At 44.8% G+C, this 15,968-nt stretch overlaps 1 protein-coding gene across 1 annotated transcript in view; it reads right to left on the bottom strand.

The window, feature by feature from the left end:
- Positions 1 to 14,272, bottom strand: part of LOC120843141 (arginase-1) — a 58,736-nt gene extending 44,464 nt beyond the window's left edge. The window contains exon 1 of the mRNA XM_040214371.1: positions 14,020 to 14,272. Within this exon, the coding sequence (XP_040070305.1) occupies positions 14,020 to 14,139 (120 nt within the window). The 5' untranslated portion in view covers positions 14,140 to 14,272. The remainder of the gene's footprint in view (positions 1 to 14,019) is intronic.
- Between the last annotated feature and the right edge of the window lie 1,696 nt (positions 14,273 to 15,968).

Genomic DNA, 15,968 nt, shown 5'->3' with positions numbered 1-15,968 from the left:
CAAGCGCTATTAGCCCCGTGCGCGACCGAAAGCGTCGCTGTGGTCGGCCTTCCACGATTGGCCGAACGCTGACTATGACGTAGGAAAGGGGATTTATCGTCGACGGAAATAAGAGGAATGAAAGAACTTTAATTTTGACGGTGTTGGCAGTGTTGCTTTAAGAGCTCAATGATTTCAAGCTTCCACCGTGCTATTTACGAACACCATCGAACTTGTTGTTAGCAAGGTAATGACGTAACAAGGGGGAACCATAGGAGGGCGCCACCAAAACATCTCGCCGCTAATAGGTGCCTATAACCGTGTAGCTACAAAAGTTTTTCTACGAGTGACACCGGAAATATCGCCGTTCTCAGAACGTACATCAACCACCACGGAGACGATCAGTTCCGTATGTATAGCAGACCCGTCAAATGATGAAGTTGTAGACACTGGCGAAAGCGGCATCATAAGGATTTGTCTAACCTTTGTTCGTTGGAATGCTCGTTGTTCAATTATAATTATTTACTCGCACGATATCACCTCTACCTGCGTCGGCATGGAGGCAGTCCTACAAGACAAGAAACAAGGCACGAATCATCACCGAAAATCATTGTTTGGGTGTAGCTCGTCATTAGTAACGACCTTACTAGTAACCGGTTGCGTTGTGTTTTAGTGACGTACTTTTGTACTCGTTCGTTTTTAAATTACTAACGAGTAAAATATTTTTGTTACTGCTCTAGACTATTGTCTATCAATTTATGTTACTCTTTGCTTTTGATTAATATTTTTAATTCGTTAGCGTTAGCACTCACATGACATGGAAAACCTCACGGCGACCGGTATGTGCAGAGCGTGGAAAGGGAAGCGCACCGCGTGGAGAGGAGGAAAGTAGTTAAGGTCAAAGGCGAGAGGGAAGTGACTTCACGGGGTGGAAGCCAATGCGCGCGCAGATGCCGGGGCGAGTCCGAACTTGCTGGTGTGCGGAGCGCGTATACGTGGCTTGCACAGGACGTCATTTCCGTTGCCCTCCAGAGAAGAGGGGAAGAAGGAGCTCCCGTCTTATCAGGATCCTCCTTTGTGCCTCCCGGATTTGCACAGGCGTCGCCATTCTCCTTCCAGAAGATTATAGAAGATTAAGCTGTCACTCAAAATTCTTACAAAAACAGCTTCCCTCTCCTCCTTTTACTTGGTGTTCAAATGTGTGCGATGTGACGTCAGTGCAAGGACCCTATTCCTTGGTTTGTGCTACAAAGTGGAGTTTTAGCCAAGTACTAGCGCCGGTCCAGGTAGGCTGCCAACGAAGACGAATTGTCATCGAAGGAGACGGGCTGCCGAATGCCGTGAAAGCGGCGTCAGGGCAGCGGGTGCCGCTGGCGTTTCCCGAGGATCATGCTAACACATTCCGTATAAATCCACCAATGGACCATCCTTATTTTTTTTTAGATTAATAATATTAGTAAAGACAATGATGTTAATTTTTGGTGCCTAAAAACAAGCAGCTAGTCTTCACTTTAATGTACAAACAGGATTTTTGAAGAAAAAAATTAAAGAACGAGAGCAACACTATTAACACCAAAAACAAAAGAAAAAAAGATCAGGAACCGAACATAGACCCAATTCACAGTGGCAAAAGCCGTTCGACCTGCTTCCTGAAAATAGCCAAGTCGCGGAATAACTTTATTCTTGAATTATAAAAGTTATTAAAAAGCGATTCTATGCGCATTAAATTAGACGGAAAATACATATGGAATCAACATAAAAGACAAGGATTTCCAGTCGAACGATGGGACATGGATTATTCACGTTAGATGGCATACTATTTTCTCCGATTTCGTTTACCGCATTGTACAAAGACTATAGATCACGTTCTGATCGTTCATGATATAAAATATTGTAAGGGAAATTTTATTAAAAAAACATAGAATAAAATTGGCGTCTGAAATAGCCGTCGAAAAAAATGAAGATTCTCGTCTGCACATCTTCAGTTTCTGTTGCCCGAGTTTGAGAGAATGAATTCCAAGCAACGGAGCAGAATTCTAACTTTGATCTGACTCACAAAACAAATAAAGGGTTGACGCCGAAACGAATTCATTCGTAGTTTGTAAATCTCACCGAAAAGAGGAAAGAATATGTTTATTGTTTTGCGGCATAATTTCAAAATCTTTCGCTAAAAAAGCAAAGTTAATCCAAACATATCTTAAAAATAATAAATCTATATGTCAGCTTTCATCTCAACGGACACCCAAATTTGGCGTCGAATATTAAATTTTTACCAAAAAAATATGGTGCCACGCGCGTCGCTGACTGAGCACGTACGTGGCCGAATGGTTACCGCGCTTGACTGTCGCGCGAAGGATCTGGGTTGGATTCCAGGAAGCGGAGCGTTTTTTTTAATTTATTCTTTCTACTTGACGCTCTCGCAAATTCGAGAACTTTCTCGTCTGATCGATTTGCGAATGTTCTACGCGCCGAACGTTCTAGGCCGAATGTTCCAGGAACCCACGCGGCTACAAAAGGTGGCTACAAAAGATGGCGTGGCAAGCCGAAGTCAATCTCGGCCCAGCGCTCGATCCTGTTGTTTCGCCGACATCGACGACTGCGACGCTTGCCTTTCCCTATTTCCTTTTGGACACAGGTTCGTCCCAATAAACTTTTAGTTTCTTCAGTTATTCGCCGCCTCATCATTTGTCATTCGTAACAGTATGTTTGGGGTAGCATTCTTCACATGAAACACTGCAAACGGCAAGATTGGCGGAGTTTTGTTTGTTATTTACTATTGCATTGGCCGAGGCGAAAGCTGACGTTTCTCCCACCTTTCGGCAATGGCATGTTGGACCGCTCACTATTTGTCAGTTCTCAAGCTAGTGCTCTAAAATAAATTGGTGGCACTCTCATATTATATTTTTTGCGCTTAATGAATATATAAATAAAAAAACTTCTATTTTAAAAATAAATTTCAAAAAATCTCGAGTTTGTTGACTTCTTTTCAAATTTTGACAACTTCTTTGTTTTAATGAGCTTGATATCACTAGGACCTCAAACTTCGCTCTTTTTTTTTATTTCATACAAATTCAATAATTAATGTAAAAACTAAAATCGGCTGTAAATAGAATGTGCGAGTGCTTCTAAAACTCAGCAAATTCGGGGTCATGTTGTCAAAAGTCCTATTTTATTTGCTTAATTTCTTTAGTACAAGCAAGGTATAACAATATATATGTAAAAAATATAGCCATCATATATAGTCATATACCATAAAATATAAATATCATACATAATATTTGTTTACATACACGGACATAAAGTTTGAATTTTCTCAGGTGTGCGTTGCAAAACGGCAAGCTTTGTTGCGGTGTAAACGTTTTACTCGGCATTACGCATCGGTAACTAACCATATTCATGCCGGAATATTAGCCAGAATAGCACCAAGGCGAGGACGCAGTTGAAACGCACAGCTGCAAATATTCAAGTTTTAAATGTGGTCATGCAAAAAAAATACTATATTTTATATTTAAATTTTCTTATGGTAGTATACCTTGCTACAAATAAAAATTTTGGGTCTTGAGAAAATGAATTCAAAATTTACAAGGCTTTCCAAACATTCTCTCTCAAATGTATATAAGGCGTTCCAAGCGGACAATCCGCTACAAAACCAGCCGGAAAAATCGGCGCCTGCATAAAACTCCAACTTTGAGCGTGTGGGCCTGAGCAGGTCAATTTTACCCTGCGAAATTTCAAGACGCAGATCTCTTTCGGTGAAAATTTTGAGTAAAACTCTTGCCAAAGGCAATGTTGGGCGCGTTCGTGGACGGCCCAGTTAGCGACGCTATTTACTTATGGCGCCATCTCCCGATAGGCGCAGCGAGCAGACGACGCAATCTATTGTCTGCTCGCTTTGCCTGGGTCATATTTTGTGCACACTAAACTTGGTCCCAGACATTTTTTTCTTTTTATGAAGGGGGGGGGGGGGGGGGGGGGGGTGGAGGGCGAATTCCGGATATTGGTACGGGGAGGGGGGGGGGGGGGGGGGGGAGAGGCATAATTTAGGCGGCGAGAGCGACTATGAAAGCAGCGGCGGACGGCGCCCAAGAGATTCTTTTGCGGCCGTCGCCGCCGTGCCACATGGTGCCGCCCAAACGCAAAAGACCTCAAAGCGAAAGCGCGGATGATATTCTTATGGTCCGGGTTTTCACAACGCCACCTTGCGCCTGCTGCACGGGTGGAAAACTGAGTGCCATCACCGTGCTTCCCACGTACTTCAAGCCGTCCTTAAATGACTGGTTTAGGCAGTGACCCTCAGCAAATTTCTAACTAGAACCATATGTTTATTTTCACTAATTGAAAAGTCAATTAGTACATTCTATTAAACTAGCTGCTTGGTTAGTAGTTCTCTTTTTTTTTTAATCCCTGATGTCCACCGTGGCTGGATGTGTTGTTCCGAAAAATATTTCTTTTATTTCTCAAGCAAAAGAGCTTTAGGAATTTTTTTTTTCATTATTATTAAGTGCAGAAACACCCGCCATACAGACTTGTAAAGGAAGTAATTGCTTACAGCAGCGTGTACACATAGCGGCCATCGGCACACGCACGTTTCGCTGAAGATGAACAGTAAAGACACGATTTTTCTTCTTGCATTTTTTTCACCCAATCATGTAATGCCAAGTGGGTATTGCGCTTAAGAAATTCGCTGGTACCTTATCCAATTTAATGAAACTGTTCATGTGTCGGTTTTTCTTCTTTCGACTGACGACCTACTGGCAACTGTAAATGTTTCTTTGCGTGTGTATGCATTCCTGCTGATTCTTCGGCCCTAAACACAAGCAGAATCTGCTTTCGTTGGCCAGCACAATTTGTATGGACTGCATCATATGAATAAATTTTATTATATTATATTTTATACTCTTTTGTTTTAATGAGTTTTAAAAAAAATGTCCTTACGCGTAGATATTGGGTCTCTGGGCTAATACTATTATTTTTCGTGGAATGTTTAGCGTCAATATGCAAATGTTTTTTTGTTTTTTTTTCGCATTAACGCTGGCTTTAATTAGAGGATCAACGGGTGGTTAGTTTCGGCATTTCCACCATTTCTAAACGTCAAGTAGATTGATACCGCACATATTACCAAGAAAAAGGGATAAACATTTGCATGTATAAATATTAACAAAAAATCATACTTTATTTTGGCGGTAAAACAGAATAAAGTACGCCAAGCCTAAAGCAACCCATACAAAACATATATTAATCCCTCTTGCCTCCCAGAGCTGTTCTGGATATGGCGAAATGTGGCGTTGTCTGGCAGCCGCGACACCGACATCATCGCCGATTGCGATATTTGCCGGTTTACGCTTCAAGATCATTAACTCGCAGATATCAAAACTCTTTTTGTTTCGGCTTCTAGTAATGCGTCCGAGTACGGCGCAAACTAACTTAGGCCCTTCTAATCTCTTCTTGCCTGCTGCTACAAGCAGTAAAACTCTTATCGGCAGTAAGACCGTTCACTGCGAGCCTGCGTCTTCCTCCGTTGCGTTGTCGCCGAGCGGGAGCATTGAACAAACAGCACGAGCCGGCCTGATGATCCTAAAGAGACGCCCGAGGCAGTTATACGACTGTCCGTAGTACAGTGACTTCTGCTTGGCATGGACAACCTCATTAGAGAGCACTGCGCAGGGCTGCGCCCCAAGCTGTTGAGGCGGCCCAAAGCTTCGGGGCCCCAAAAGCAGCTTGGTGCTTCACACTGCGCAGAGGCCCTACGCAGAAGCAGTGCAACGTTCCAAGCTTTTCGGGGCACCAGGAGCGCTGGGGCCCCCTATTCTAAACAATTTCTATTATGTAGTTCTAGAATAGGGAGCCCCAACGCATTGGGTACCCCGAGCTCGGGACGTCGCACAGAGCATGCTCAGAACATTCGGCGCATGCACATTGCGACGCCTCAAGCTGCTTGGGGGACGCAAAGCGTTTGACACCACGTCCTGTAAAACTTCTGTCTTCGCGCACGTCGCTCATGGAGAACGGTATATATTAAAACCATGCTAATATGCCTAATATAGTCCGTTGGAACATAAGAACATCACTATCCACCGCGTTCGGAAGGAGTTGATATCACGAGGCCGCCAAAGTATTTCGTGGGCCAGGAGACTTCAGGTAATGCGTTCATTTTTCTTCGGAAACGCGCAGCAATTGGGCCAGATTATTTTTCTTCGCGAAACCAATCATTCTAATACGTTTATATAAAAAAAAATATAAAACAATTGGCAGTGACCTTTACTTTTGGAATTCTAGAATGCATGGAATGCATTATTGGAAATTTGCGTGTCATGTGGCGTATATCTTTCCGCTAAATTTAGCGGGGAAACTCAATGGTTGTATAGGTCACGTGACGTCGATTTCCCGCTAAATTTAGTGAGGAAACTAAATGGATGTTTGTCCACGAGACGTGAATGTTCCCGCTATATCTGGCGGGGCAACTGAGTTGGTGTAGAGGTCACGTGCCGTCAATTTCCCCGAGGCGTGTAGATCATGCGACGTCAGGTGACGCCACTTTTCTCGCTAAATTTGGAGGAAAATGCTCGGCCGGACGGACAAACGTTTGGAATTTGGGGTAGCGTTAAAAACATTTCATGTCTTAAATGAGTACGGAAACGAAACGTTTGGTATTATTTCTTTGTTTAGATATGGTCTACATTGTGACAGCAGCCCAGAAAACACTTCTTTAGTTTATTGCTTCTGGGCTGCGGGCGGAAAAGTCAAGAAAATTAACTTTAAAACGAATGAACAGATTTCGAGCTTGTGCCTGGTAAAGCTCCGTTTGAATGCCGCCAGGTCATCTGTAAGAAGCAGCGCCAGTTCGCAGCTGTATGGCTCTCTCGTGAAGTTACATAACCATGAATCCGACTTGGCGGAGAATGCTAACGGGTCTGCTAAGTTGTACATGCTAACATCTACAGTGTTTTCCCAACGTGTCTTCTACACCATCACGATCGCCGTTCTTTGTAGACGTTAGGCAGGAGCTTGATCTGAGGTATGCTTGGGAGAAGAGCGTGCTGGTTTAAATCATGGATGAAAAAAGAATAAAACAATTAAAACAGGGACAACACAACCACATCTTTCAACTAGCAACAGACGGGTAAACTTTCAACAGCGAGCAGCCGACTATACCCAGGAGGAGAAGGGGGGAGAAGGGACGATAAGAAATGTTCCCCGTAAACAACGTGGCTAGTAAGCACGGTGTGCTAGTAAGGAAGAAAGTAGATTGGAGAGGCGATAATTGTGCCACGTTTCTCCCGGCGTCCCGGTCATTGCTGTCGTTTTGGATGCCGTGGACGGAACCGACGCAGATGTGTGAACCAGGCTTTGCTCTATGTACACACTAAGGACGCAAAGCACCGATCTTTCATAGCACACACAAAAGTAATCGCGATGTGCCCAACTGACGCAACCTTCATTGGATTGATGGATGTATGGAGGGATGTTAACGGCTGGTACCCTTTAAAAGGGCGCGGGTGAGGGTGTTAAAGGGTGGTCAACATTTAACAACGTTATTAGATTAGCTCAGTTATGGAACTGTTCAGGACGCTGCTCATAGTCAGGATCTCCAATATTAGCCTCTCAACTTCTTTTCACATTTAAAACGCAGCTGAAATTGACTTCCCGAAAATATTCCAGAACGCATCAGCGCAGTCCTTGAAACAAAAAGAGCCGTATATAGCATGTAAAGCGCCGATGCGTCTGAAATTGAGTTCAACAGGTGACAAAGTACAGTGTTATCCATGTTGTAATGCGAAATGAAAAAACCGCGATTGTGGACTCAAAACACATCTAGCTACATCATTTAGACGCCTTACATTCTGATTGGCCTGTCTTAAGACTCTATACTTTATCTTGGATCAGTGTGAACGAAACAGCTGTAACGTAAAGTTAGAGCCGTTGTGCCAGATACGACAAATATGAATTTTATGCAAGTTGCCTCTGAAGTCCAAACAGAAGGGCGAAACTCTCGGTGAAATCGGTCTATTAATTAACTTTATTTCATCTACCTGAGTTGGCGTGATCGCCTACAATAGTATCTGCATCGCTCGACTCGTTCCACCTTGTGCTGTACGCATCTGTGGAGCAGCGATAAAGCGTACCGCAGTGCCCTCGTAGGAGAGTTTTATATTTTAGACACTTTGTGACGTCTGCTTGAACGGAGTTGCAGACAGCGATGGAAATCAGAGCGGGAATGAATGTACCGTATATTGCGAGTAGGCAAAAAATATTGAGAGGCATAATTAGGAGTGCCATATCGCCGATCGGGTCTCTCGTACCTGTGTCTAGTCTTAGTCTGAATCCCGGCCAAAAGCTCACCGGACAAAAGCTCACCGGACAGAAGCTCACCGGACAAAAGCTCACCGGACAAAAGCTCACCCATTTTTTCACAAACCCGGACAAAAGCTCACCCATATTTTCACAGACCCGGACAAAAGCTCACCATGAGAAAATTTCATGTTGGTCTTAACACGAGTGCGGACAACTTAGGTGCATGCGTGCGACACAAAAAGGCAACGATAAATTAAATCTGACAGGGGCATGGTTTGTTGATTTTAATAAAAACAAGTTTATTTATCGGTTGGTTAGAAGCGAATGCAGTGCCCCACTAGCTCCAGCAGTCTTGGTAGATCTCGATGTACATCAAGCCCTCGCAAATATTTCTAAGACGATTCTGCAAGTGCAGAGTAATTTTTCGCACCCACTTTACGGTGGGCTCACCTCTCCGGGCTTTTGTCAATGCCGTGGCAACGAGCGCCTGATTTTGCTGTAGGCATTCAATCACCCTCAAGACGCTTGGATGGGCGTGGCCGACGGGCTTCTGGAACCCGGTACTCTATCTTTCGCAGGTGTTGCTCATCCGGTCTTTATCTTGAAGAGTGGTGTCGTACATATTCCTCCGTACCGGGGGAAACTCCGGTCGCCGTCGGCGCAGAGGCAGGCGAAGGGAAGAATTCGCTCTGGGTGCCGCCGCAGATGGAACAGAGGCATAACGGAAGCGGCAGTTGAAATACGTGCAATCAAAATAGTCCAGTAGGTAGCGATGTCACCGGTAGGCTTTTGCCTGGTGGTCAGTTCTTGTGGAACAAGCTGTGGTGGAAGGAACCCGAGCCTATCTAAAATACCGCACAATTTTTTTAAATTGGTCATCTGTCTTGTACTTTTCCAAAAGGCCGAACTCCCGTTCTTTCAAATTATTTTTAAAAAAAATTCTCAACTCAATGGTGGATGAGGTACAAGTTCTCCTGAAAATGGTCCAATGTCGATTGCGTCCGCACTTTATTTCAGCCCGTGTTTCGCCCGGATAGTAAAAAAAAAAGAAATCGAGGTGAGCTTTTGTTCGGGTCTGTCAAAAAACGGGTGAGCTTTTGTCCGGGTCTGTGAAAAAACGGGTGAGCTTTTGTCCGGTGAGCTTTTGTCCGGTGAGCTTCTGTCCGGTGAGCTTTTGTCCGGTGAGCTTTTGTCCGGTTACCATCTAGTCTATCACAAACAACGTGTCCCCGAAAACAAAAATAACTAAAATAACTTTTTGCACATTAAAACACAAAACAAAAAAAAAAGAACACGATTTGTTGAAGGCTTAGTTTCTGCCCCACTGTGGCACTAGCGGACCGAACCAAATGCCAAAGTTGCAAAACTAACCGTTTCCTTATCTAAAAGTTATGCATTTTACTGAAAGTATCAATGGCCACTTTCAGGGCTGCCATTTTGGGTACTTGACGCCATGCAACCCCACTTACCCTTGGGCTATATCGGTTAGCATTTTTCAATTGAGAATTAACAAAAATATTTATAACCTTTTATTAAAAGAACGCTTAGTTCTAAAAAAAAAGATTGCATGTGATTCGGACCGCTAGCGCAACAATTGGCCGGAATCTGGGCGTTCGACGATCCATAGTCTTCTTCTTTTTTTTTTTTATTAATACAGAAAATACAGTAATGCATTGGCACCATCGGTATATACTTTGAGACAACTTCCTGTGGCTATAAGACCACAGATCTACAGAGCTGTGCACAAAACTAGTATGCCCTATTAATTCAGCGACGCTAATCCGTTTATTCGGATCCGTAAAATCTAGAAACTTAAACGGAGTATTGTTCTCGCGGTTTTAGCCTTTAACAGGTGCTTTCTGTTCGGTAATCCTGGTTTGGAGGCGCTGGTCTTTATATTCCAAGAGCCAGTCGCGCGAGCCTTTATCGCTAAAAGAAAGGGGAGGTCCTTTATTTCTAATCGAGCGATTTCCAGAAGTCGTATCGCGAGCATCCGGCTCGAGATACGATCCCTTACGATCGGAAGATAGCTCCTATATTTTTCCCAGTATTTCTCGCAGATGATACGAAGCCTGGGCGCAGAAGAGTGTCACACTAACGCAAAATGGCGCTAAATGCATCGCAGCTCCACGCCTCTGGAGCCTGAGCGACGTCGCGACTGAAAATAGCGAGCAGAATCTCGTCGCGTGAATCGGTATTTAGTGTACATTTTGTGGCGTTCACGCGGTATGAATCGCCGCACGTCAGATTATTTACGCGAAGTTTTGTGGTCTCGTTAATTTTGTTAATTTCTCTCAGGCCACTAAAGTAGTAGTACATTGCTAGAAAGACCTAGAATCAACAATTCCAACGAAAAAAAAAAAAAAAAAAAGAGCACGGGGATTTACTCCGACGCTGACAACCTTACATTCCAATGGTTTGTTGATGCAGGACTACGCGCTTCTTCAGCACACCCCATCGCGCATGCGCAGCGCCGGTGGCGTGTCGCTAAGGGCGTTCAGGTTTGTTTGTAAACACGAGTTGGCGCATAGGCTTTACAAATGTATTGAGAAAAGGCCGTGAAAGCTAGACTAATCATGTCTGTGCAGGTGAGTAATATGGCCAGGGGGACATCAATACTGAGCTATTCGCCACAATATATCGAATAAATAACTAAGGCATGTTTATTAACTTTGAGATTATCTAAATTGCGTGAGCGTAATTAAAAACCACGAAATCAGTAAATTTTACAAAAATTTGGAATGAATAGGAAGTGCAGTGATGCACTGGCTACAACTCGCGTAACAATATGAGAAAACGCTGATGATAATCTTATCCGTGTCTTTGCTTCTCGAGCCCTGTTGCACGACTCCAAATCTTTTTGAAATTTACTGACTTGGGGGCCTTCAATGACGCTCACTTATTTTCACTAATTATAAAGATAATCAACATTCTTTAGCCAATTATCTGACTTATCGGGACAATTATCCCCCTATACAATGTCCCTATGGCCGCATAACTCACATGCACAGACCAGATTATGGTGCAGCTTTCACGATCTTTTAGAAACAAACTTGAGAGCCTAAAAGAAGAACATCCTGTATATTGAAAGCCTCTCATGGTCGTTCACAAATTCATGAAACGAAAACATCAGTTTTCGCACCAGAACCTCAGGAACCATGATTTTGAAAAAGTGAATTGTTTCAGTTTCTGGTTCACAAGGCTTCCCCACCGGCGGTAAACTTCCTGATCCAGCTTGCTTTCTTAGATTAGTTTCGTCGATATTCATTAGAAATTCGTTAAGGGACTACTAGATGCGTTAATACCTAATTTCTCATTTTCCAGAAAAGACGGCGACTATAATGAAAATGATGTGTCTGCTGAAATCGCAGCACAAGTTACAAGAGCGAACTCAGGTTCTTTTCTCCATTACTGATGCACGAGCATCGCTAAGGGCAACATGCTCGTGCTTGTAGCTTTGGCTTCGCTCTCAGATGAACTGAATTACCTTGTGTAGTGCTCCGTTACCCGTGGTTATGAGGCTTTCAGTCAGTTAGCAGTCTTGCGAAAGTAAGCGCTCTGCTGCCTCCTGTTCACACATACAGCGGAGCGCTAAGTTAGTGCTACGTGAGAGCTTTGAAGGGCGCTCATGTGGTGCTTCCTAACGGGTGACTTAGTTCTAATATAGCACGCCATTATCGCTTTTTTAGCGCCTTGTTAGCGCTTGATGTTAGCGCTTCTTGTACGGCGGTTCCGGTTCTTGTGGTTGGGTGTGCAGCAACAGGGGCGCTATGTTGCGCTTTTTCCACTCCCAGGAGACTTGGAAGAAGGAAGTGACGTCAACGACTAGAGCAAACGTAGATTGGATGTTGACAGAAGAAAAAAAAATCAACATCCAATCTGTATTTGTTGCGTTGTTGACGTTACTTTCTTCTCCCTAGTCTCCTGGGAGTGCAAAAAGCGCAACATAGCCCCCGAGTACCGTCCCGGACATGGGGGACGCTGAAATATGAACGCGACAAGTTCTCTTACATACCCAATTACTGCACATGTGTGTGGACGACTTAACGCCCAAAGAGCCTTCTGGGTATACGAAATCTTTCGCCACCGAGATACCGACGGGTACCCGGCGAACCTTGTTCTTAGGCTGAGGGACCGAGACACCGCACTTTCGAAGGCGAATATATTTAACTGCGTGTCTTTGAAACCAGCGTCACGCATATCGAATAGGAAGTGACGAGGTCGTACCCAATCAATTAGTCGCTCAGAGTCAACGACTTTAGATCGTCTACCTGACCCTTTGCTTGGAGAGCGGCTCTTTTACTTCCTCTTTCTTTCAATGCCAAAGGAAGAACAACAAAAACGGAATCGCCGTGCACGCGCTGTTCCGCAGCAGCAAGCACGGCGCAAGGAGCGTGCGAGCGCTTACACTGCGCTGCTGAGGCGCTAACCGAGCCCCTACTGAAGCGATTCTGAAGCGCTAACTGAGTGCCTACTAAAGCGCTAACCGAGCGCTACGTCACGCGCAAGTCCGTGCTACATGAGCGCTGCTTGCAGCGCTCATGAAGCGTTAACTGAGTGCTCTGCTGCCGGCCTTAAGTCTGCAGCAAACTTGTACGGTACTTACTACAAGTAGTCAAATTACTTGTACTCAACTTCTTTTCTAGTAATTTTGTAATCATTTGAATGCATTTATTAGGAAGAAATCTCAAGAGTAATTTGATTACTTTAGGAAGTAGTAAAATTACGTATAGCCGTTACTGCTCCCTTCCCTCCCCATTCTAATGGCGGACTTTGTTTCTGTGAAGAGCTCTAGATCGTCTGTTCCTTTAGCAGAAGCTCAGGTGACGTCAAAAAGACGCCTAGTACTGATTGGTTCTGAATGAAAGATAGTGGGCAGACCTGAAGGCAGCTCGCTTTGAACTCTACCCACTATCCTTTAATCAGATGCAATCAGAGCTCGGCGTTCTGACGTCACAACAACCCCTGAAAAAGAAGCAGACGACCAGCTCTCCGCTTAAGTTTCCAACCAATAATTTCTAGAAACAAGTCTCCGAGAGAAGGGCGGGTTTAAGAAAATTGATGAATTAAGAATATATGTATCTTTAATTTTCGATTTTAATCCAATAATAGACACCACGAAAGGCCAGTTTTTCAAAACCGGCAGAAAATCTGTCGTTCCGAAAATTTGAAGTAATCTGAAAAATAGCGGTTGTTTTTTCGAACAATGGCCGAATATATTTCGCCTCAAGTAAACGAGTAAGCTAATTGAATACTTTTTTAATAAAGAGTACTTGTAATCGATTACTTTTTTCGAGTAAAGTGTACAAGACTGCTCTGCAGACGCCATCAATTGCGGCGGGATGACGCGCAACTTATATGGCGATCTCGCCCTTCACTCTCAGCTTCCAAGGTGATGCGTCGGCTTTTAGTTCTTGACATTTTTTTCCCCGGTATTGTACATCATTTCCCGCTACATAGCGCTAGCGGCAGAGGGCCTCTTTTCGTATCACTGGAATGCGTCCTGGGATTGGTGGGTTTAAAATCGTTTTAACAAGGCGGTCCCTCGACATCCGACTGATGACGTCATAGAAGCGTTATGCTGTCGCCGGTCCCGACCCCTGGCGGTGTCAGAACAGCGGTGGTTTCGAAGCACGGGCGGAACGGGACGCTAAACGCACCAGTCGGAGACGCGTGCCAGGCGCGGTAGTAACACACGGTCCCCAAAGGGACCTGCCCCAGAAGGACTCTGAGCGAAGGTTTCCTCACCTGACCAGAACGCAGAGGGGCTCCCAGGATACCGATCTCTCGGCAGGTTGACTCCGATCTCGTGAAATGCCGGCAACTCTGCACCGAAACGCTCAGGAACCGAGACCTCGCCTGTCCCATATTTTCGAGAGCAACCGCTGGTCCCAGCACAGAGACACTGAACGCTGTTACCACTCAAGTCGTGCTGCAGCGAGCTCGAAAGCGCGAGACGTCGCCGAACAACCGTGGTTAAAATGTATCCGTCGGCGATTCTTTTTTCTTTCTTCCAGAGTGCGGGGGTGACCGCGAAAAGACAAAGACAAAGCCCGATTAGACGGGACATTCTTCCTTATCTAAAAGACAGCGTTATATGACTCACGTGACTGCGATATCGAGATGGGTTGCTGGAGACCGCTTCTCGCTTAGAGGGACACTCAAATGATATGGGGCGTTTTCAGATAAGATCGAACAACCATGTCCGGTAACCATTTTTAATTTTGACGACAAAAAAAAATATTTTGCTCGCTCCATGCCTAGAAAAATAAAACCAACCCTTGTTTTAGAGAAAAAAATGTCTTTGCGGAAACAATTTGTAAGCACCCCCACAGTCACGTGCGCGTTTTTCGTATCCCGCGATGTTGGCATTCCGAGCGGCATTCCGAGGCCTCCCCCCCCCCCCCCCCCCCCCCCAAAAAAAAAAAAAGGGAAACTTTTGGCTGCGGGTTTAGAAATATTTCCTGACAAATTAGGCATAGGAACGATTGACAAGAAGTGTTAATCACCGACAATTAGGGTCGCTATTTCGAGAAACAAAATCGCAAATACGGCACATTGCGCAATAACGCTCTGGGTTAAAGATTTTTTTTCCTAGCCGTATCTATAAAAGCTAAGGTCTCCAAACTTTGCCAGTGTGTGGCCCTCTATATAGTTCATCTGTACAAGAAATATTGTTGTCCTGATTAGTGAGAGAAATTCACAAGAATTCTCCTGCAGGGGCATTTATCTAAATATGCATTATTTTGAAAAGTATTTAAAAAAACAGGCCGTCCTTAATATCCTTTAAATTCTCCGAAATAACGTCCCTAATATCTACTGTTACGTTCCAAACCTCGGCGCGGCCTCCTGCTCTGCGGCACACTTACAGGGACAGTCCGCAACACCATCGCTCGGCAGAGACCCACTCGAAGACCCCGAACCAAGGCTCTCGAACATCAGCTGAAGTAACCAACATCAACAAGTCTTCGTTTTCCTCTTTCTCCAACATCAAGAGAAGCTGTTGCTGCGATGAAATAAACCTCCGGGCCAATGAGAGTGGCTGTTGTACCTCATCTTCATCGAAGCCAGCAGCCACCACCCATCACACCAGGATTTCGCCGGTACGTCACCGCGACTATAAAAGGGGGACCCGCGGACAGGGGCGGAGGACCGACGACCCTACGGGAATAGACCCACCCGAGGACGTCAGGACCTGCTTACCGAACACTAGTATTTTCATCAACCATCTCCTACCTCCGGTCCTCCGGGACTGGACGGTACATCTAACCCATCGTCATCGCTAAACCCCTCTTTCCCCTCCCCCGTGCCACATGAGGCCAATAGGTCAGGGTATGGTTCACATAATAAACATTTTAATCAATCAACCGCGCGGAAGCGGAATGGGACTTACTACCGGACGCTACAATCATCTCATGTCCCATTAAAACATCGTTTGGGCATATAGCCCAAACCTGGTCTCCGGCCTGTCTGTTTCCTAGCCCTCAACAGCACTGAAAGAATCTGCAAAAACATAATGCAATACTTGTGTGGATTTGAAGTTGTAAAGCGAGAAATATGGCCAAATCGACGCTAACGCGGTTGCCATAAATGGGGCGTGCACATAAACATACTTCACAATTTCATTATTATTAAAAAGCGCAAGAAGGATATGGGGTGGTCAGGAAAAAGCTAACTGACAGCACAGAGGTGGACGG

This window comes from Ixodes scapularis, unplaced genomic scaffold (genome assembly GCF_016920785.2).
Source record: "Ixodes scapularis isolate PalLabHiFi unplaced genomic scaffold, ASM1692078v2 PGA_scaffold10__122_contigs__length_95168666, whole genome shotgun sequence".
NCBI lineage: Eukaryota > Metazoa > Arthropoda > Arachnida > Ixodida > Ixodidae > Ixodes > Ixodes scapularis.
This window is presented reverse-complemented; position numbering and strand designations above follow the sequence as displayed.